The sequence below is a fragment of the Melanostigma gelatinosum genome (assembly GCF_949748355.1).
Source record: "Melanostigma gelatinosum genome assembly, chromosome: 14".
In the NCBI taxonomy this organism is placed as follows: domain Eukaryota; kingdom Metazoa; phylum Chordata; class Actinopteri; order Perciformes; family Zoarcidae; genus Melanostigma; species Melanostigma gelatinosum.
Genome location: NC_136647.1, coordinates 17,268,011 through 17,289,882, shown reverse-complemented (window position 1 = coordinate 17,289,882; position 21,872 = coordinate 17,268,011). Strand labels below are relative to the sequence as shown.

The window sequence follows — 21,872 nt, the reverse complement described above, 5'->3', positions numbered from 1 at the left end:
AAGCTGCAACTGACAAAGGCGAGTGAAGGCGAGGCACCTTGAAACTGTGATTAACAGCCACTTTGACCAGAGTTCACCTTTTAGCTGCTCCACTTCTCGAACCAATCAAAGTCAGCCCGTCCCCAGACACTGCTGCTTTACAACAACACAGTCACAAAGTCTACTTTAGGCAAAGAAGTACCACTTAAGTTCCCCCACATAGACCCTCTGCTGTCTCCTGGGGGTCCAGCCTGGGCTCCGGATCGGCTCAGACTCTTGGCCTACTTCACCGCAACACATTCTCAAAGTCTGGATCACACGTCCCATGACGCCCTCCGAGACACGATGTTGTTGTTTTAAGTCTCCTGGAGCGAGTGTGCGAGGCCACAACGGCTAATGCCTTTTTTAATAGGCTGTTTGCGCTACACACAGCTGTGTGATTACAACCCTGCGCACTGGTGTGCTCGACTTAGAGGAAAGTGATGAGTGTTGGATGAGCACGAGGGCAGCACACTTCTCTTATCGTCAGCATTAGGCTGCCACCATTAAAAGTTCTCAGTGAGAGTACTTGGTTACCTCGTAAAAAGGCCATTTGGCATCGGTTTCACGCATTCCTATTATCGTTAAAGCCGGTTCTCTCCCAGCAGGCTTTGGGGTTTGAGACGAGGGACAGGTAATCACTGCAACCGGGTCTTTACACCGCTACTGCCAAGAAGAGAACCGGGCAGAGATCCAGGACTCACTGCCGCCGCCTCCCGTGACCCCTCCAAGTAGACTCACCGAGAAAACTAAGAGTGTTCCCTCCCACCCATTTCCTTCCCATTACTCTGCTAATTTAAAAATGAATGCACTGCAGAAGGGCTGTAAAAACAAAGAGGGCCCTTTACAGGCAGGGGTTACACTCATTGACCCCTCTGGAAGGTAAATCCTCGACTGGGCTCTTTTTTATAAAAAAATAAAACTTTTTAATTTCCTGGCAAATGAGTTGGTTTAACGGGATGTCCAGACAACCGATCCAGCTATTTGAGTCAGTATCGGCCTGATGTCTGATATCGATGCATCCCTAGCATGCACTGTAACCATTCGACGACCAAGGCTATTCATTGTCTCTTCAGTCCTTTTCAGACCTTTTAAGGACACGCAGAAGGCAAACCAGCACAGCTGAAGTCCCCTTTCATCTCACTCCAAAAAGATGAAAAGTGCAATGACTGATTTCCATTCATAGGAACGCTTGAAGGGGATTTTGAACACATGAGCATCTAATATATACTGTGTGTGTGCAATCCAGTATTTTTTAATTTATTTTTTCTAGTTAGAGACACCCTCAGCCTAATGTGGCTCGGATTTGGATCGCACCTCACCAGTGAAAACTGTCAGTGCCTGAGAGGACAGAACGGGCTGCAGCCCTGAGCAGAGCACAGAAGTAGACCGCTGCACACACACGGCTTTGTATCGATTCCGGTCGAGGAACACACTTGAAGCTTTTTCCGCATATAGAACGCAATAAATATGTGTGTCGCTCTGTTATATGGAAACTCATTGTTCTGTGAGCAGCTCACACTGTTTGTCTGCAGCAGGTTTGGGGATCAGCTGGTTACCGTGCTGCCCATTTACTTTCTCTCAACACTCTGTCGGGCCTTCTGCGCGCGCACACGCACATGCACAAGCACACACGCACACACACACACGGTGTGTTTGAGCAACAGGAGGCATGTGGCTGCCATGAGACACGGCCCACCTTTCGGCCCTGTGCTGTAGGAAATTGATGGTTGGTTTCAGTATCTTTCCCTTCAAGCAGAACAGAACATATCACGAGCACGAGGCTTGACTTCAAAGCCGCTATCCAGGACGTTCAGCCTGTACTCTGCCCCGGCTGATCTACAGCGACAGAACAAAAGCAGATAAGATAAGCCCTGCTGCTCAGCTGCCACATGGTGACCAGGAGAACAGGAAGTGGCTTCACTTCTCTGTATAAGGATTCATAGAGCGGTGATGTGGTGAAACGGCCTTTTTGTTGACCTTTGAATCCCTGCATAGAACAAAGAGCAACGCTGTTCACACACAACCAACAGCAAACTCTGCTCCTGGACTTATGTTCCTCAAAAAGAAGCATACGAGCTGCTGTCTTTAGAATGAAAAGGTGCTGTTCCTGCCCAGCAGTTTCGAACGGAGGACCTTACGTGTGTTAGGCGAACGTGATAACCACTACACTACAGGAACTGGCTGACACCCCCCCCACTGAGCAAACATAATCCTGCACAGACATGTGACGTGGACTCCTGTACGTAGACTGACAGCAGACTGACGCAGCTGGGCGGTCAGAGGTCTGAAACCCTCTGGAGCAGTTTACATTTCTACAAAGCAACGGGAGGCTTCAGGGACGCGGTTCAGCAGCACATGCAGCGCTACAGCAGGAGAGTAACACCCGGGGTCCCGATTTGCCAGAAAAACAGCACATCCATCGCAAGGACCATGAATAAGGTCATTTTTTGAAACGGTTCGGCCCATCGTGCCACCGAGGGCCCCTCGGGGACCCGTCATCCATCAGAATACGGGACATCAAAGCATTCTTTACTGACAAGCATGTAAAAGATGCACACATGCGATATGTTAATAAATGTGTTGACTTGACTACACGCTTCCTATTAGAGTGTAAATCCTTCGTTGCTGATCTAAGAAAGAAAAACAGCAAAAGAAATTGTTCCAAACAGTCAGTGGCTGAAATGATGTCGTGAATAAAGAAATCCGACTCACTTAATTACATCGTTGCTGTGCTGGAGACTTTATTCATGCCGGTGACAACATTGGAAACGTAACTTGATCTTTTGATATGCCTAATTAATGAATTTGCTGAATATTTTCCCCCCTTTGTGTTCCTTCACAGTTTTCCATTGCCGCTCTCTGGCTGATTAAATATTCATTCAGCAGCAGAAAGCTTTTTATTAGTCCTCTAATTAGAACGCAGCTCAAACTGCACGGCTCCTCGGTTTATTTAGCAGGATTACAGGAAGTGTTTGTGCAGTGATTGAGCCTTTACCCCCCCCCCCCCCCCCCAATGCTAACACATCACGCTGCAGTGCATCTGCTTCATAGAATGCGAGCAGCACGACTATTTTTAGACAAATGAACCACACTCATAATGTTGCTGCATGTGCATCGGCCTCTTTACTCGACAGCGGCTGATGTCACCACGGCCGTGTGAGGTCTCTGACTCGGTTGCCATGTTGCCTCCGTCCTCACTTCCTCGTTTCAGCCAATCGGCGCGGCTTCTCCGGCCGGCAGAGGGTTGTGATTGTGTGTGATTCTCTCACAGGGCTTGTAAACAGCAACACACTTACGCACTTACGCAACCCCTGCCTGCAGAATCATGAGCTATCCTACACTTAGGAGCAGAGAGAGAGGAATAGGATTATGAATTTGAGTTAACACAAGTGCTTCATTCATTCAGTAGTGCTTTTATGTTTCCATCTTCTGCTTAAAACCCTCCATAAAATGTGTTCTTCATGCTTCCTGAGATTAATATACAAACTAATAATTGAAGGCCTTCGGCTGTTAAATGAAACCCACATGGTGAAGACACGGATGCAATCACTGCTTTGTTCCATTGTCCAACAGTCGAACCATCAAATAGCTGATTTCATCCAGAGCAGCAGAGACAAAACTCACATCTGCTATCAAGAGACTGACATCTAAAGTCGCATTTTTGTTCTCTGATGAACCCCTGATGTTGGTCTTGGACAGATCTACGGGGGTGTTTCTCACTCGTCGGCCTCCTGGGGACACGGCGTGGTGGTGGGCTAGCTCATTACCTCACTGTTCAGGTTATTTGGGGTCTTTACCGATAACAGCATGCACCATGTTGGAAGCCGTGAGATCATCTCTTCACACGTGTACTCCGTGGAGTATGTGTCGGTCTTAAAGCAGGTGCCAGTTCGACGATCAGAGGCGTCTCGCTTTCGGTTGTGATGTAACATTTGGATGTGATGTAACATTCAACTTTTTAGGAGAGAGGTTTGATTATAAAGTTGGAGAGCTCCAATGAGATAAAAACTTTAAAGAAAGCAACTTCTTCCTGGTTTTGGACTTTTAGCTGAGAAGAAAACTGCTGAAGACCAAACATCTATAAAAAACAAACCTGAACCGACTGTTTTTGACTGTTTCAGATAAATGTTTCACATTTCCTGCTTGACCGCACCAGAAGCACCAACTCTCACCACCTAATTAGATGATTAATGCCTTGTTATCACCCCGCAAAGATTAAAGCCACCCTGCATACGCCAGAGGCGATGAGGCTGGACTCATCCAAGAGGGGGGTCATTGTGGGTCTCAACCTGAGACTGCTTTACTGACCCTCCCGGAGCTCATTAACCAATCGCAGATCCTGCACACGGAGGATGGATTGGGGCCAATAAAGGGCTTTGCCCTGCGGTGGGGACAGACGGAGATTAATGTGGCCTATATAAAAAGGCCATTTGGGGGACTGGTTGGCATTTAAGGCGCGCAGGAGGGATGAAGCCCGCATCCCTAATCTGCACTAATCAACATACTGAACTGGAAGAGCGTCATTTTGTATGTGGGCTAAAATGCAGCGGGGGCGAGAGGAGGGATGAGCGAGGCGGAGGGTGGATGATAATGGTCCGATGTGATTCTCTGCCATCGCTAAGCTCCATTGTTCTCCCCACAAAGCTGGCTGTAACTCAGTAAAGAAAATAAAACCTAACCTGCCCGGGCAAACGGGTCATCAGCCGAAAGAACACGATGTCAAACACACAGCCCACCCCCCCACCCCCCAAAAAAATAACTGTGTACAACCAAGCAACGGCTTAATCATCGCTTGTTCTTTCGGTGGGACACAAGAGGTACATTATGTCAGCTTCTAGTCTAATTAGTGTTCCCAGCCAGCCTCCCATCTCACTGCACCTTAATTAGGTGGTGCTTTAGGCTGAAGGCGTGAGGACGATTCCCCGGTGTCCTCCCCCCTACGCATCCTCCGACATCCACATTCCTCTCAACACCCCGTGAAGAACACGACGCATGACACAGATGCACAAAAAAAGCAATAAGCCCTGAATCTTCCTTCCCTGCCCCCTTTCACATCATGATTTGAAACACAGAACGTCGCTCTTCCTCATGAGTATGTGCATCTTTGAAAAAATATGTAATTTCACAATTTGAGGACAAATTTTGCACCATTTTGAAAAGGAAACCAGCAAAACAAATTGTGTCCAACCCATCCTGTCTGAACATAGAAACCTTTTTTTTTTTTAACACTTCAGATTTGTAAGAAACCCCGCAGGCAGCCTGTCAGGCTACTGTATCAGATGATGATCTAACGTTGACGCCTCTCACCCTCCATCAAACAGAGTTGGCCACCATGCGGAGGCAGAAATGCAGGTCAGGGGGAGAAGAAAGGGGGAGCTGTGGAAGCGCTGACGGGATCAAAAGGCAAGCGAGCGCAGAAAAACTGCAACACAAGTTTACTCACACGACCTGCCATCCAAAGGCTCATTGAAAATGAATGATGAATGGGACTTCACAGAGCAGCCTGGTGAAGTGTGCAGGGTGAGAGCTGGGGGGGTGAAATCACATGCAACTAACTGCCAAGTTGACGAATCTCAACAGCAGCAAAACGCGGAAACATCAAGACGTGGAGACGTGCGTACAGAGGGGAGAAGGACGGATCGATACAGTAAAGCGTGGGCTTAGTATGTAATGCCTGTTTCATCCCGCTCAGTAGAACCAGCGGTCAGCCTTTCTGTTCAAACAATTGGGAAGCACTGAAGCGAAGGTCAAGCCCACTCTCCTCTTCAAATCTTTGTCCCGAACCGGTTCATTATGCACACAAACTTAAAGCACTTAAAATGCTGCCGATGCACTCGTGATGAAGATGAGGAGGACTGCTGAATAAACATGTGCAAAAAAAAGAAATATAAATGAGTCAGTTTTAGCTGCGTGTGCAGAGCTATGCATAGAACAGGAACAGGCTCATGGGCTTCTTCTCTATCTTTCATATACAAAAAGCATCTCGAGCGAGAAAAAAAAAAAAAAGCCCATTTCCTGCTCCCACGCATGAGTCACAATCCAGAAACCTGCATTTAAAACGATGCCACACCAGACCTGCATGTATGTGTGTGTGTGTGTGTGTGTGTGTGTGTGCAATCTTTGGGTAACATCCCTTTTCTGAAAGAACCTCAGTCTTATAATTGCAACCCGATGCAAATATGCCAGACGCGCGTTTCGCAGGTTATTTGGGATAATGCGACAGTTAAATAGTGGCAGCTGTGCTGGAAAAGCCAAAAGGTGCATGAGATGAGCTCAGCCACAGGAGGACGGACGGTGCTGACAACAAGCAGCAGGGGAAGCTCAACGGATACTGAAAGGACTCACGAGTACCACGATGGAGATACCACGACCTCATCATCGCTGGCTTTAATTGAGGAATAACAGAGACTGTGGGATGCAGAAAGGGGGAAACATAAAACGGCAGCAATGAAACAACAGGGAAGAAATCCTAATTGTCTCATCTGTCGAAGCAGTGGCTTTTAAAGAGGTGGTGATTTTCACCTCCTGGTAATTCAAAGGCTCAATCCAGCATCCAGGTATGTAGAAAGCCGTTCACTGGTGTCAGTGCTATTCATCCATGTTAACAACAGGAAACACATTGGCTCACTAACCACCAGTGGACATGAGGCTCAGTAACAAATATTCACAGTCAGTATCGTCAAATAAATGTGAGCTGTTAAAGAATAACATCATTTAAAGAGGCGCGAAGGCAGAAATGAAAACTTTTTAAATATATATATGTATAAAATATAATACACCTAACATTTGTGTTTACTGTGGCTGGTGTTACGGCAGGTCACGGTTTAGCCACCTTTTAATTCGGCACTACATCACCGCCTCTACTGCGGTCAATAGAGACATCAGAGAAGAACAATGGTCAACTCGGCACTGAAAGACAGACACATGGGGAGAGAGAGAGAGAGCACATGGAGAGTAAGACATAAAGGAGTGGCAGAGCAAACAGATGGGAGTGACAGTGAGAAATAGAGAACAAATGAGAAGAAACACAGCTTGTGTGTGTGTGTGTGTGTGTGTGTGTGTGTGTGTGTGTGTGTGTGTGTGTGTGTGTGTGTGTGTGTGTGTGCATGTGTCAGCGAGAGACCTTTTGTCTGAGCAGCTTGCTGCGGACGCGGCCCCATAGCTTGGCCCCGGTGTTGGTGTGCCTCTTGTGCACGGGGGTCTGCGGCTGGCTGGACTGATTGTGCTGGTTCTGGTCCACGCAGCAGTGCTGCTCCAGACGCTCGCACACCGAGTTCAAGTTTACATCCGACACCAGGATCTCCGTCATCCCAAAAGCCTTTAAATGCCTCGTCCGCCGAAAAAGCGCAGGTGGAGGGAGAGCGCCGCTGACAACGACCGAGGAGAGGATGGATCCCCTGAGAAGCCTCTCGCTGATCACCGGACCAGGTGCGGGAGAACCGTTTCGGGGAATTCACCGGCAGAATAAAAACTAATAAAAAGTGTCCCGCAGCTGATGCTCGCTTCAAAGATATTCACTTCAAACAAGGAAAGAGTGATGAAAGAGAGGAGAACGAGATGCTGCCATGGTCTCCTTGATAAACCTGAGAATAATTCCTCTGTGAGCTCATTCCACAGTCAGCTGCCAACATCTCCCTGCTGCGCAAATCTGACTTCCACAACGGCAGAAACACAGATATGGAGCACTAGAGCGAGAGAGCGAGAGAGCGAGAGAGAGAGAGAGAGAGAGAGAGAGAGAGAGAGAGAGCGAGCGAGCGAGAGAGCGAGAGAGCGAGAGAGAGAGAGAGCGAGCGAGCGAGAGAGCGAGAGAGAGAGAGAGAGAGAGCGAGCTCCCGTTGTCACTGAGCGGCCCTGCTTCTCCAGATGTTGATGGACACACCTCCAAAGAGGAGGGGAGGAGGGAGCAATAAACATTCAATGAGAAATGAGAAGGAGAGAGAGGGAGGGAGAGAGAGAGGGAGGGACTGCTAAATGCTGCACTGTGTTTTGTTCATTGCTTTGACCCCCTTGTCAAGCTTTCCCAGAGCTGGTCAGCGCACTCAGGAAGTGAGCAAAGAGAGGAATGTGATGAGGAGAAAGGTGTGAAACTTTAAAGTGACGAACTATTCGTGTCTAAAACAGTGGGAGACATCGCGACAGTAGAAATCTTGGAGGCTTTAAAAGTCATTTCCTCTCAAAAGAATGACAAGAGCCCCCATTTTTCTTCCCCTTTCCCCCCCCCCTCTCCATCTGAGTGGCTGTTACTGAAGTCTCCTCACCGCGCTCTTACAGTTCCCTGACTTACGCTTGCACGCTCAGAGCGCATCACCATCTTTATGCCTGTCAAAGTCCGTCTCCATCCACCATGTCCTGTCCCATTTGAATTAAGGGGGGGGGGGGGGGTGTTCTGCTGGGGAAAGGTTACAGACACGAGGCCGCACACAGTCTGCTGGGCTGTGATTCAGAGTCGGTGTCTGCTGGTGACTGACGCCGACCGTACGGTGACTCATGACGGGATGCAGAGAAGAAGCGAGGAGCACGTTTTACTATTTCCTTAATCTGCTGAACTGGCGGCACACAGCTGTGTTTACGAGGACGCCAAGCGAGATGAAAAGAAAGGTGTGCCAAACTGATATTCTGCAACATGCCCTTCTCGGGCTAACTGTCAATGGATTTAATCAATGACCGAGGAAATCTTTCTCCAATACTAACATGACATGTTCTTGGTCATTGATGATCGAGATGAACATTTAACGATTCGTCTGTTCTATATTCCCCCCTAAAACAGCAGGTACCAGCAGAACAAAGTGAATGTATTCAGCGGTGACTTGTATGTGGGCTCTAGGTGAGCAGGACGGCCTATATGTCTGAGGAGGAGGAGGAGGAGGAGGAGGGTCAGAGACCTCAGCCAACCCTCGCCACAAAGTATTTTAAGCTCCCAGTGTTAGGAACTACAAGACGTACGCTCTCCATGCGTCACAACTTGGAAAGAATGTCTGGGAAAGCCATGTTTTGGAAATGGGAGGGAAAAGAAGAGAAAAAACAAACACGGGGAGACGGAGATATTTTTGGGTAAGATGAGAGAGAAAGGGAACAGAAATAGATGGGGTGTATTTTAACTGTATATGTAAAGCGTTTAAGACGTTTTGTTGCAAAGGGAGTTCTGCGACCACAGCATGCACCAAAGAGAATAAAAAATAAAAATCATAATTATCAGGTGTCTAACATTGGGAGCTCCAGAGTTGAGAGATGTAGAAGCTTCACTGCTTTGAAGGGGAACTCCAGCAATGTAGTACTGAACATACAGCAGAGGCCTTTACCTCCTAGTACGAGTGCTTCATTTCACATCAAGCAACAAGTCGCATCTTTCTTCCCGTTGAACGTTGTTCGATTTACAGACACACAGCGAGCACAGACTCTCTTTAGTGGCAGCGGCGTCTGTACCACCGGGTCACACGGAGTCCATCGCATCAGGAAAAACCACAGGGTGAACGCACACGGACCCCCCCCCCCCCCAGCCGGAAGAACTGTACATTCACACGTCCCGTACTCCACTCTCGTCTGGTGTTGGCTCATGCACTATTTACGGCATGAAAAACATGCACACATACTCTACACGCAGCCGTGTTAACCCAGAACACTGTGGGCTCACACATTAAACACAGACCCAGCAGTTCTGCACAGTTCCCCAAATCCCAAAACTGACTGCAAAAATAATAACCGGACAGCGATGTGCCTAGATAATATTTGTCTGTATGTCGTTGGAGGCGAACGCTCTGGTTTAGTTGGTTGGATTTGTTTTGCTGTGCGTAAGGAGAGAGAGGCACAAAGCGGCCTTATTTTCCTAAAAGGCTCTCGCGTAGATAAAAAAAGTACTGTAGCGATAAATTCACCGTATGAGAGGGTGAACTGTGCGGGGCCTTGAGCTCGGGAGACGTGAGAATGACAACAACAAAATGAAGGAAAGGAAAGATGCAAGTAGGCGAGGAGGAGGAGGAGTCCAACAGGGAGATGAGATTAAGAGTTCTTGAGGGAATTGGAGACTACATGAAAGAAAAGGTGGAAAAAAGAGTCCTTGAGATGTTGGTGGTGTTAGTGGAGCTTCAGAGATCACATGACACAGTGGCCGTTAGCTTGTCTGATGTTTGATTTGCTCCGTGTGATACTCTCTCTTTTATGCTCTTTGACATCAACTACACAGTTTTTCTGCTGGAAATCTGTCCCCCGAGGACAACCACGTCTCGTCTCTTAAAGGACGATTGTGAGGTGTTTCGAGGGATTGAATCACTGCTGCGCTGTTGGTCAGAATAGAAGACTTTTATAAAAATGTGGTTGATTCGACAACAACCTATATTAAAAAGGTGAGATAGCAGATGGTTGAGCCCTGAGTGCCTGCGCTCTGACATCAGGACCAGTCCCGGCTCTTAATTATAGATGTGCTGTGTGGCACCAGGCAAGAGGGGGGAAGGGAGTGTTGAACCAGGTCCTGGTTTCCACTCCCTGACACGGCATCGCGATTATGTTGATTCTGCGATTCTCCGGCCTCCAAACTCCTGCAGGCTTCGCCGCTGCCCCGCCAATCACAGAGACCTCCGAGAGCCGGGGATGAATTAATGCTCGGTCTGACGGCTCCGGCATGAATACGGAGCAGCTCTGAACCTGTGCCTGGCTAATGTACATGGGATGGTCCCGACACTGCAGTCAGTCTGGCGTTCACGTGACGAGCTCCAGCGACTGTACGGTGGACATCCTGGGAACATTGCACAGCTGCTGAAAACATCTGCCTGTAAATGTTTTGTAGTTGACCTCCATTGTTCTTTCTCTTTTGTGTGAGGTGAAGCTTGTGAGTGACGCTAAGCAGTCGAAAAAAATGTTAAGTAACTTTAAGAAATTTAAGAGTTCATATTTGACATCAACAAGATCTTGTGAACTGCAACTCCAGATGTTCCAATAGGAAGCTGTGCAGTGGCTCTCTTCACAGCAAGAGGGTCCCGGGCTCTGGTCCAGCTCCCAGCAGGGGTCTTTCTGTGTTCTCATGTTCTCTCTGACTGACCTGTAGTGTATGGATGGATGGCTCGTACAAGATTGTGCAAAGGAATGTTTGACATTTTTGGAATTTTGCTTATTATGGAAAAGCTCAAAAATCGTTAACTAACTCCAGGAAGCCACTGCACCCAGTAAAAAACAGTTTTTCGTAAAAAAGTGCAACGTGCCATTTTGATATTTACATTTTGTGGACGGATTAAACGTGTTAATTGATGCGTTTTAAAGGAGCTTTGGAAGCTAGCTGTTTCCCCCTCCTCTAGTCTTTATGCTAAGCTAAGCTAATCGACTCATGGTTGACATGAGTGGAAAAGATCTCATCCAGCTCTGAATTAGCGTATTTCTTAAAATGTCTAACTATTCCTTTGATACAGAGCTGGCGGAAATTGCTTCAAACTCCACAGAGCATTTCAGAGTGCATCAGTGTAAATTTGAAAAAGTTTACAAGTTTAGGAGTTTAGAAAGTTTAGGAAGCTTCAGGCTCTAACCGTAATCTATTGCCATTTCATTTCTGCATTTAAGGAGGCACACTGAGCATTTTAATCAGGGCTACTATGATCGCCACGAACATACAGGTACTGTTAATGGCTCATCTGTATTTTTACCATCATGGTGAACATACGAGGGTTTGTTATTTCACATGCACGAATACAACAGTAACCTTCTGTTCATGTGGGCTTTGAACTGCAGCCCCAACTCCTGTTGCTACAAAGTGTGTGTGCACATTCATATTGCAACGTTATTACCGTCTCAAAAAAAGAAGAAGATGAAATCAAAGGGGAAGGTGGCTTCAGGTTTATTTAACTGACGCTGACAGCCACAAGCTGTGTTGCGAGCAGATAATTCAATCTGATTCGAATCGACCGGTCCATATAAGTAAGTTTACTGGATTACCCTCAACACCTCTTTGATCTGTCCGGCTGCCATCAGAAAATAGGGGAAAAGGAGGTGTGTGTGTGTGTGTGTGTGTGTGTGTGTGTGTGTGTGTGTGTGTGTGTGTGTGTGTGTGTGTGTGTGAGGGGGGCTTTGGAGGGAGGGTCCTTCAGGGTACAGTGGGTGTGCTAAAACGGGAGTGAGGAGGCGGTTTGGCAGGGTGGGAAATGACAGCCTTAGGGTGCTCTGCAGATCATTCCTGCTTCCCTTTCATCTGAGCTGTTTGGGGGGGGGGGCACCCTCAGATTAACCACTCCATCACTTATTAAGCACTTTGGAACAAAAGTGGTGATGGAGAGCGAGGATGAGGAAGGAAAAGGGAAGCGGCCATTTGCATGAAGCTGCAGTCAGTTGCGTGTTGTTGGGTGTGTGGTTGTGATGAGAAGACGAGTGGGTGGAAGAACAAAGCATTCAGGGTATGAAAAGAGTAGAAAGAAAATGAATATTTCGGGCTTTGATCAGCACATTTGGACACAGGTGAGGACAGAGAGAGAAAGTGAGCGAGAGGAGACAAAAGCAGAAAAAGAGGCGGAGGAGCAGAGTGATGCAAGAGCAAACGTTGAAGCAGCAACGCTGCAGGATCTGCACGACAAACCTCCGTTCAAACAATGAGGTCACACTCCGCATACATGCTGCTCTTCACATTTTCACTTCCTCCTTCTTCTTCCTCCTAATTGGTTGTAATTGTTAAACGCCACGTTGATCGGCCCAATATTGATTTATTCTTACTTCCATCGTCATAATTCCTCATTACCATGTAATTATCATTTGCTCGGCTGTGACGCCACAGCGAGGATCAACGCAGCTGATGATCTGCACGCGTGCCAACAAGATTAAAATGCGTCGCTCCTCGGCTCAAAGTGTATTTGTTCACCGGATCCTCCTTAGTGGAGGTTATTACAGCTAAACAACACAGTACTCTTTCTTTAATTAAAACTGATCCAATCTGAAGCTTGAGTTTGCTTTAAATAAACACCCATGGCTCACAATAAAGCTGCACGAGGCAAATTTGCATTTTTTTTAAAACCCCGAAGCGGTGGTGAGAAATAACTTTTGGGATTTCTTTCTTCTTCTAAAGTTACCATAACATCCAGAAATGAGAGCGTCTGTTCCACAGCTGGTTTAGCCATCACTGCTGTGTTGTATTTTGCTTTGCGTTAGTTAATTCGTCTGCACGGACTATTTATCTGCATAAACAGGTTAAAGGTCAGACATAAGTCTTAGGGTGACCCGTTCTTCTCTGTCTCAGCAACATTTTGTGATGCCGACTGGAGTCAAGTGGGACTTCCTCCTCCAACCACCGAGCCCTTTGAGCACATTGTGGATGTGATCCCATTATGCTGTAGCGGTGGTGACCGTGTTGTGCCCTCTGCTTGACTGGGCCGTGTTACATCCAAACAGCGTGACCCAGTTCCAGTGATGAAGAGACGACCTGCTTGAATTATTCACTCTTAAAAGTGTAAACCCACGGCTGACTGGACGCAGTCACCTTGACGAGTACACGAGCAGGGAGAAGGATGAGGCGATGGGATGATCTCCGATGACGTGAGGTGAGATGGGAAAGTGTTACGCAACTGGGGGTTACGGTAAAAATCCCCGAGGTAAAAACGATTTTGAGTAGAACTGTCTAAATGTTAAGGGAAGGCAGTGTTTCACACAAGTGAACCCAATTTAAACTGCCACAGACTTCTGAGTTAAAACCAAATAAATTCTTTCCAGTTTTTGGAAGAGTGTTCATGATGTTGACATTTTTTCTTTCAAACAGTGCAGCACATAACCCCCACAAAATCCAGGTGAAGAAGCCATCAACTTGAGAGGAAAATCAATGAGTTAATCAATCAGAGACTCTACCTGCCTCAGCTCCTGATGATTGGGTTGTTATGGTGACCCGTCTCTGTGCTAACAGAGTTAGCGGGGCGACCTCAGGGTTCAGGAGGAGGCTGTGGTTAAACACTTTCTCTCGGATGTATCTCACTACTCTCAGTCACTTCTTTCTTCTACTTTAATCCTCCATCTTTCTGCCTCCAACTCACAGATAAAGAAGACGACTTACGGACCAAACAAGAGTGTTTTTCCACTAACGGGCGATGCCGAGCAGCCAGTGTCAGTGACTTGTGTCTGACCAGAGCTGACCTGCCCTCCCTCACGCAGACAGGTTGTACTGGAGGGAGAGGAGAAGATACAAGCAGGGAGATGCAGTCAACCCAAACAACTCCTCCGCAGCTCCCGCAACACACACGCTTACAGTACACATCGTTCTCCCGGCTATTATACAATACGCATTACATAACTCATACAGTTTGTGACTCTGTGAAACAGACTCTTCTGAGGTGCCCTCCCTCGTCAACACCCACTCAGCTCTTTGAAAGCAGCACCAGCACAGGGAACAGGTACAACACCCCCGCCGGGTCGACGCATTCTATGATTCTGCCAAGGACGTTTCAGAGGGGAAAGAAAACAAAAAAACAAAACATTGCTCAGATGATTTCTGCACGACAAGCTGGTTACGCAACATGCCGCTTGAAGCAAAGCAATGCACAGAGAGCACTCGTCATCTGAGAGGACTGTGTTTTCCCACAAGGTTACTTAAACTGGTACATTTGAGTGGATCTGCATTTCATCCCCGTTCCTCTCCGTAGAGCTTCAACATGTCTTTAATGTGTGAACAAAGCAGAAGATAGAGTCGCAGTGCTTTGATCCCCGAGGCGTCGGTCTGCTCTGAGGCAGAACAGCTGGATTTGGCGAAGCCGTAAACACGACGACCTAACCGCACTGGTGACCTCATCTTCTACACAGCTGACAACTTCAAAACATCCTTGCACGGAGTCTGGGGGGGGGGGGGACGTCAGAAACGGTCCCTCCACATGAAAACAATTACATCATCATTAGGATCGTTTGTGGGGGCCAGTAAGGTCCCAGGTCAGAATTCAAAAAGCCGGTAAAAAGAGCTTTGTTATCGCAGGCAGCGAAAGGGTTCAACAATAACGAAGAATCCACCTTGTAACCATTACCGCTGTATGTTTACATCAGATTAACTCATTACAGCGTGTGTATATCTGCCAAGCGAGGGATGTTTAGTTACATTAGTGAAGGTTAAACACCTGTCAGGGTGGCCGGCTGTCGGCTGCACATTATCAGAGCTAGAAAAGCTGCATCATCAGCGACGATTGCAGACTGTAAAAAACAGTAATACCACGAAACCTAATAAATCCTCGGTTTTGGACCTTGGAGAGCGGGAGGGGTTTCCGATACTTGCTGATAAAAATAAAAACAAATTAGACGAGGGCCTGTGCGATTAGTACGCCGGCCCAGAGTTCACGCGGGCTGCACAGTCCGGACAGGAAATGGGCAGCCTCCCTCCCTCGCCCTGGGACAGGAAGTCATAAAGCGGGATCAAGCAGGATCCACTCTGAGAAGTGGAGTGGACGGAATATGGAAAGAGAATGTGAAGAGAGGTAAAACGAACCGGAAAGCACGCAGGTTTGAGCACTGACCTGAAACTAGTGAGCCAAACACCTCATGAGAAAAGATAAACAGCCAACAATTCATATAGTATTTATATGTAAAGTTATTTTTAACCAGTTAAGAGGAATATACAACCAGTCATCATTTTAGCATGAAAAACCATTGAGCCAACACCCTTTAGATCTCACCTCTCAGCTGTCGTGCACTTACTGGATGTTGCTCTTTATTTGCATCTGTCCACTGTACCGTTATGTTCAGACAATCTGGACCTCAAATCTCAGCCACTAAACTGAGCTCATGCTTACATTAGGGTTAAAGGCCACAGTCTCAATAAGGCTAAAACAGGGGAACAGCACTGTTTCAAGGACCTTGCATTCCTTTTAAATCTTCCTACAGGGCTGGGAAGAACACTGTTTTCATGTCCCCCCCCCCCCTCTGTCTAACGGGCAGATTCATGGTGTGTGTTAGTGGCTGGGGGCTTTCTCTCTTGACTCACCAGTGAACACGGTTAGATCTCTACAGGAGCCGAGCAGATGCCTCTGCAACACTCCGACATGCAAAGGCTGAACCTAGAAACCCGAGAATAACAGCTGCAGTACCTCAAGCTACTGATTAAGAGTCAGCTGCTGTTTCATCTGCATATGGTGTGGAGCAAACACAAGCTAAACACGAAACCAAACCGCCTAATAAACTCATCTGCATCAAAGAAATGATATTTGCAACAAGCAGGAGCACCGTCCTTCACGAGTGGGAGAGTTACTGGGGATTTGGGGGCCAGGCGGTGCGTGGAAACAGAGCTGACAGCTTACTGAGAGAGACACACACACACACACACACACACACACACACACACACACACACACACAGATATATAGGTACTTCTACAAAGACTGAGGGGCTCGAGGACAAGGAGCACACGAGGAATGAGCGCGCGGACGCACATGCCCACTCGGAGCTCTCGGCAGACAGCAGGAGAGAAGCTCAGCTTTCAAAAATTATTGGAATTTTCCAACAGGGATCTCAACGAGCAAATCAAATGGAAACGTGAATCAAAAGCTCTCGCGACCATGATGGTCAAACCAATCGTGGTTTTTCTCACCACATTCTGCTGATACAAAATGTCGTTCCCGCAAAGAACGGGACAAAGCAGGATGTCAGTAATCCCTCTGACACACTATACTGCTGAATCCTGCGAGACGCTTCTGGGGAAAACGTTTACGGTGAAACGCGACACAGCAGTGGGGAAGTGTGGTGAACAGGGAGATCAAGTGTTAAATACGGAGCTTTACAGACATTACTTGACGATTAATTGAAATTCATTTTCAAATCGAAACGTGTCTAAATGTAATTTAAAATGTAACATCGTTGGGCCGCGTCGTCACGCGTCTTCATTCGTCTTCATTCGTCTTCTGTGCTGTCTTCACTCCAGCAAAAATCACACCGTAATGATTTCAATACGTTTTGTAATGATGTAAAAATTATCAGTCAATATCAGTCAAAAATAATAGTGAGTAGATATTTTTGCTGACCATGATCATGCTTTATGCTACAGTTGTGTTTACGCACTCTGGATTGAAGCCACTATTCAGCAAATAATTGTACTTCCATCCATCCCTCCAATTCCTAGAAGAAGTCAAACCTCAAACTGGCCCCACAGCAGACCCACCATCCTGCATAATGAGGTGCAGGACCACGCTGGGCAAATACTTGCTCAATCTCAGACCCCAGCTGAGGCCATGTGGAAAGCATCAACGTTCCTGCACAATCATCATGTCTAAACAAAACCCGCCGAGGACAGCATTTTAAGTGGCATTCGAGTAAACGCTACAGCTTCGTAACCGTCGAAACCCGATCACCAGCTTCCCAAGGCTCAAAAAGAGAAGCAGCCCGGAGCTAACGTCGGCTGCAGAGCTGTGCAGCCAGTCAACCAAGGACAGAGGATGACAGTGTGTTCGCTTTCCTGCAGACACTGAGATGAGAAAATCGATTCCACTCTCACAGTAGTCACATTGCTATAAGACACACACGTACATTCTTGTGCGAATTAAACAAACAAGATATAATGTGTAAATGAACGAGCTTTAGAGTTGCTGGTAGGCAGAGTAGTTACCTTTGGACAGAGCCAGGCTAGCCGTTTCCCCCCCGTTTCCAGGCTTTATGCTAAGCTAAGCTAACCGCTTGTTGGCTAGAGCTTCACATTTAATACAGAGTGGTATTGGTCTTCTCATCTGAGTCTTGGAAATAAAGCGAACAAGAAGAAGGTCAAACTACTACTGCTTGTCTGTTTTCCAACCCCTGAGCCGGGGATCAGGTCTGAGCCTGTTGTGGTTGAGGTTTGGTTTAGGCACAAAAGACGACATGGTTAGGGAAAGATAGGGGACATTGGGGTTTGGGTGCAAATTAAACTGCTTTGTTAAGGTTAGTGGACCTTTGTTGTCATTGTTATAGTAATAACCACTTGGTTACAGTTAGAGAACCGTGGTTTAAAGAAACTCACGTTGACCATCAATTGGAAACTAACGTCCGCTTCCCGTGTTAAAAGTCAGACGTTGTTTTAGCCCAACCGTCCACCAAGACGTCGTAGCTTCACCCGACTTCCTCCTTTGCTCCTGACGGACAAGAGTCACTATGACTACGGCCACCGGAGGGTTTGAGGACTTAAACATAAGCACATGTCAGTTTGGGGATTGCGGTGACATGACTGACGCCGTCTATTTTTGTTGGGAGGCCAAGTTATAAATTATACTTTCAATTTACATGTTCCGATACTACTTTATATGATGTGTTCCATGAATTTCATACCATAAAGATTTAAAAAAACAGCCTAAAACAATACATAAACCCTGGTAATAGACCGAAGAGGACAGAGCAGAAACAAAGGAACGCATCTGGAGGAAGACCTCCACACACAGGACACCCGTCCATTGACCACCCAGGGATTTCACAGACCCGAGTCAATCCATGAGTCGAGCCTGTCAGTGTGCTGGCAGGCAGAGCCGAGCATGAAATGAGCTTTGCCCCTCAGAGAGTCCGACTGGGACCGTGAAGAGAGGCACGAGGTGAATCTCTTTCCCCCCAATGACATCTGCTGTCTAGAAATCCACAGCTTGAGAGCAGCCAGGGGAACGTGTGAATGTGACGTTCATATGTGAATTAGAAGAAAAGATGACCGCAGTGCACTGAGGGGGGAAAACGAGAGCGAGCGAGAGAGAGAGCGAGAGAGAGAGAGAGAGCACAGGGTTTAATCAAATGAAAAAGAATATATTCTGTCACCACTTGTTGGTCTGCTAGCAGCAATCCCCGGCTGTGTAAACTGGAGGACAGCGGATTGTTTTGAACACAGCAGGCTCACAGAGACAGCGAGAGGTTAACGAGAGGCCTACTCGTCATTATTAACAGACGTGCTCCTGTCTCAAGCTGCAGAGCCTCTGCATTATTCTCCTCAAGCTTTCAAAGCTACTGAGCAGCTGAAACAAAAAGAGAGAGACGCTGTTAGTAACAGCCGGGTTAACTGATCCTGATCGGTGAAAAAGGAAAACTCAAGCTCTTACGGCTGGAACGAGAGGCTCTCATCACCTCTCACGGGTTTTGTTTTTATCTGAGCGTGGACGTTGACGACCCTGGTGTTCAAATGTGTCAACTCTTTGTATTATCTGACCCTCCCCCATCTTTTAGACTGTTTCCAATTATTTCTGAACCCCCGACTCCTCCACGAGACAAAAGGGCGGGAGTGAATGCGTGGAGAGATCCGCGGAGTCTCTCTGGAGAGCATTTCATTTCTCGGGCTGTGATGAGCTCCTTTGTTCTCCCCTTAACTCTCAGCATCACATAATTGGCCACCATCTGGGGCTCTCGTTGCTATTCTCCACCTCTTCCTCTTCTGTGCCTCGCTAAGCGCTCAGCTCTCAACGTGCGCATCGGTGGATGTTCGTGGTCGGAAATCCTACATCTGTTGTCAATCTTTTACACTTCTTTGTTATGTAATGTTATAATGAGGACCGATTACAAAGCCGCTTGCCTTCGACATCTCCGAGGTTTGTATTTTCTGCTTGAGACGTGGAGGGATAGGTGGTGTATCGAGGGAAAAGGAGACGGAGAGATGCTAAGGAGGTCTAACAGAGATCCTTCAGCCTTTAAATTTCCCCTTGCTTTGCGCTTCCTACGCGGTTCACAGTTCACTCTTCATACTCTGCTGAATCAAAAGTCTGTCTGATGCAGCGGCAGAGATTCAAACCACTCCTGGCATCCTTTTCCTCATAACTGGTTACATTCAGAATCAGAATCTCACTGTCAAAGCTAGAATGTTTTATGGAGCCATGTTAGCAGTGTGGCTCGATGGATGGCAATGTGGGTCAGTCGGTCGGTCCTCCACAGACTGAAATATCTCAACAATGGATGGGGTTGCCGTGAAATCTTGCACAGTCATGGTTTCCTGTGGATGAAGGACTTTGGTGACACCCTGACTTCACCACTTGTGTTAGTTTGGCTTTCCATGAATGTCTCAACAACTATTGGGTGAATTGTCATGAAATTTGGTTCAGCCATTCGTGACTCCCTCAAGATTCAGTTTAATGACTTTGTTGTCCAACACTTTGGTTTGGGACTTACTATTTGCCAAATGGATTCCCATCCGCCTCATCTGCTCTTTGTGTAAAATGCGTGCTGTATGATTGACGTACAGTATGTGATGTATGTATTGGTCAAAGCCATTTGATTCAGGTAGATATCAACAACATACGGTACAACCCTTGTTTTGACTGGATTGAACTGGAATGGATCTCACTCAGGGATTTCAGTGATGAGGGAGATGACCACACGGAGCGAAAGAAGAACTGCGGGTCAAAGTGCAGCCAACTCTTGCTCACAATGCAAATGCATTTAACCTACTTGCTCTACATGATTACCATCATTCCTCTGATGTTCAAGCACATGTCGGCCTTCATCAGACTGTAAGGCCAGGGCAGTCCAACAGTCCAACATTTGGTTTTGCCGCTGTCCTCCTTACGGTATCTTCTAGAAGAAGATGGCATCATAACAATACATTCCTCATTCTTGCCTTTTCCTACCAGCCGGGAAGATCTGACCGACAAGAAAAACCCGACAAAAGCATCGAGCTGGATGACAAATGTTGAACAAATATGTCTGTTTTGTCTACGCGCTCGCACATCAACTAGACTCGGCAGGTCAGGGGCTTTTCCTATTCCACCACAAAGAGAGAAACAGTGGGTACCTGCGTGTTTGCACGATCTAAGAATGCTTTCAGCTGTGCGTGTAGTTATTTAGGGCATGCACATCCCAAGCGGCGGAGAGTGGATGTTTCAAGTGGGAACAAAGGGCGTCTAAGTGAGGGTTGTGACGGAGGAGCTGCTTTGTGGGAAGATGACAGGGAAAAGACTAAAAATCCATCAAAACACTGCTATCAGCTCCACTGATCATGGATCGTCTGATGAGGAAGTCGGCTTAATTGGGACTCATCAATAAAAAAGCACCATATGCTCAAACACAGAGTATGGGGGATGAGCCTCATTAAAAAATAAAAAATAAATACAGTGAAAAAAAAACGATCGGGAACGCAAAGCATGAAATAAGTGAGTTTATGAGGAAAAGCAAGAACAAATATACACACCGCATCCACGACAACCCCCACATCAACACACACACACACACACACACCTAGCCAGACAAAGGAGGCACAAGCTAAGAAACACCAGGTAACACAGCAGACTGAATTTATTGATATAATTTAAAATGTATTAGCCCATCACCCATTTGTGTGTGTGTGTATGCGTGTCTGGTTTGTCCCCAGGGGGAACTGAACACACACAGCAGAGCCCCATCTGTTAATGTTGTTGACAGCTATGTGGTTTTATGTGTGTGTGTATGTGTGTGTGTGTGGCCGCAGGGGGTGGTGGTAGGATGGAAACATGACAGATCACAGCCCTAAATGACAGGGGAGGGGCGCAAAAACAAAATAAATGACACCATCTATTAGACATCATTTATATTAATACCTGCACACTGAAGCATGAACACACACACACACACACACACACACACACACACACACACACACACACACACACACACACACACACACACACACACACACACACACACACACACACACACACACACACACACACACTCAGAGAGCTCCATGTTCAAAACAAATACCACATGAAATACTACCATCCTGCATGCCCCAGAGGCAAGACATTTTCAACAGAATACAAAGAACAACAGAAAAATAAATCATTCAGAGAGAAGTCCTGGGAAGTTTCCATGAAAAGCAGAAGAAAGAAAATATAAATGTTGTACCCATTAAGTGGAAATTCTGTGCTGCACTGCTATAGTTTTATTTAGCTGACTTATACAGATTACTGAACGCACCCACCAGGCTTTATTCCATCCTCATGGCAGCCTGATGTTGG

General features: G+C 46.9%; 1 protein-coding gene across 4 annotated transcripts in view; it reads right to left on the bottom strand.

The window, feature by feature from the left end:
* The window catches only part of abr (ABR activator of RhoGEF and GTPase), a 103,384-nt gene that overhangs the window by 4,272 nt on the left and 77,240 nt on the right, over positions 1 to 21,872 (bottom strand). Inside the window, exon 1 of one of the 4 annotated variants that reach the window (XM_079283408.1) lies at positions 7,145 to 7,668. The exons of the other annotated variants lie outside the window; for them this stretch is intronic. Coding sequence (XP_079139534.1) covers positions 7,145 to 7,330 — 186 coding nt within the window. The 5' untranslated portion in view covers positions 7,331 to 7,668. Of the gene's footprint in view, positions 1 to 7,144; positions 7,669 to 21,872 lie in introns of those variants that run through there. 4 annotated transcript variants of the gene reach the window in all.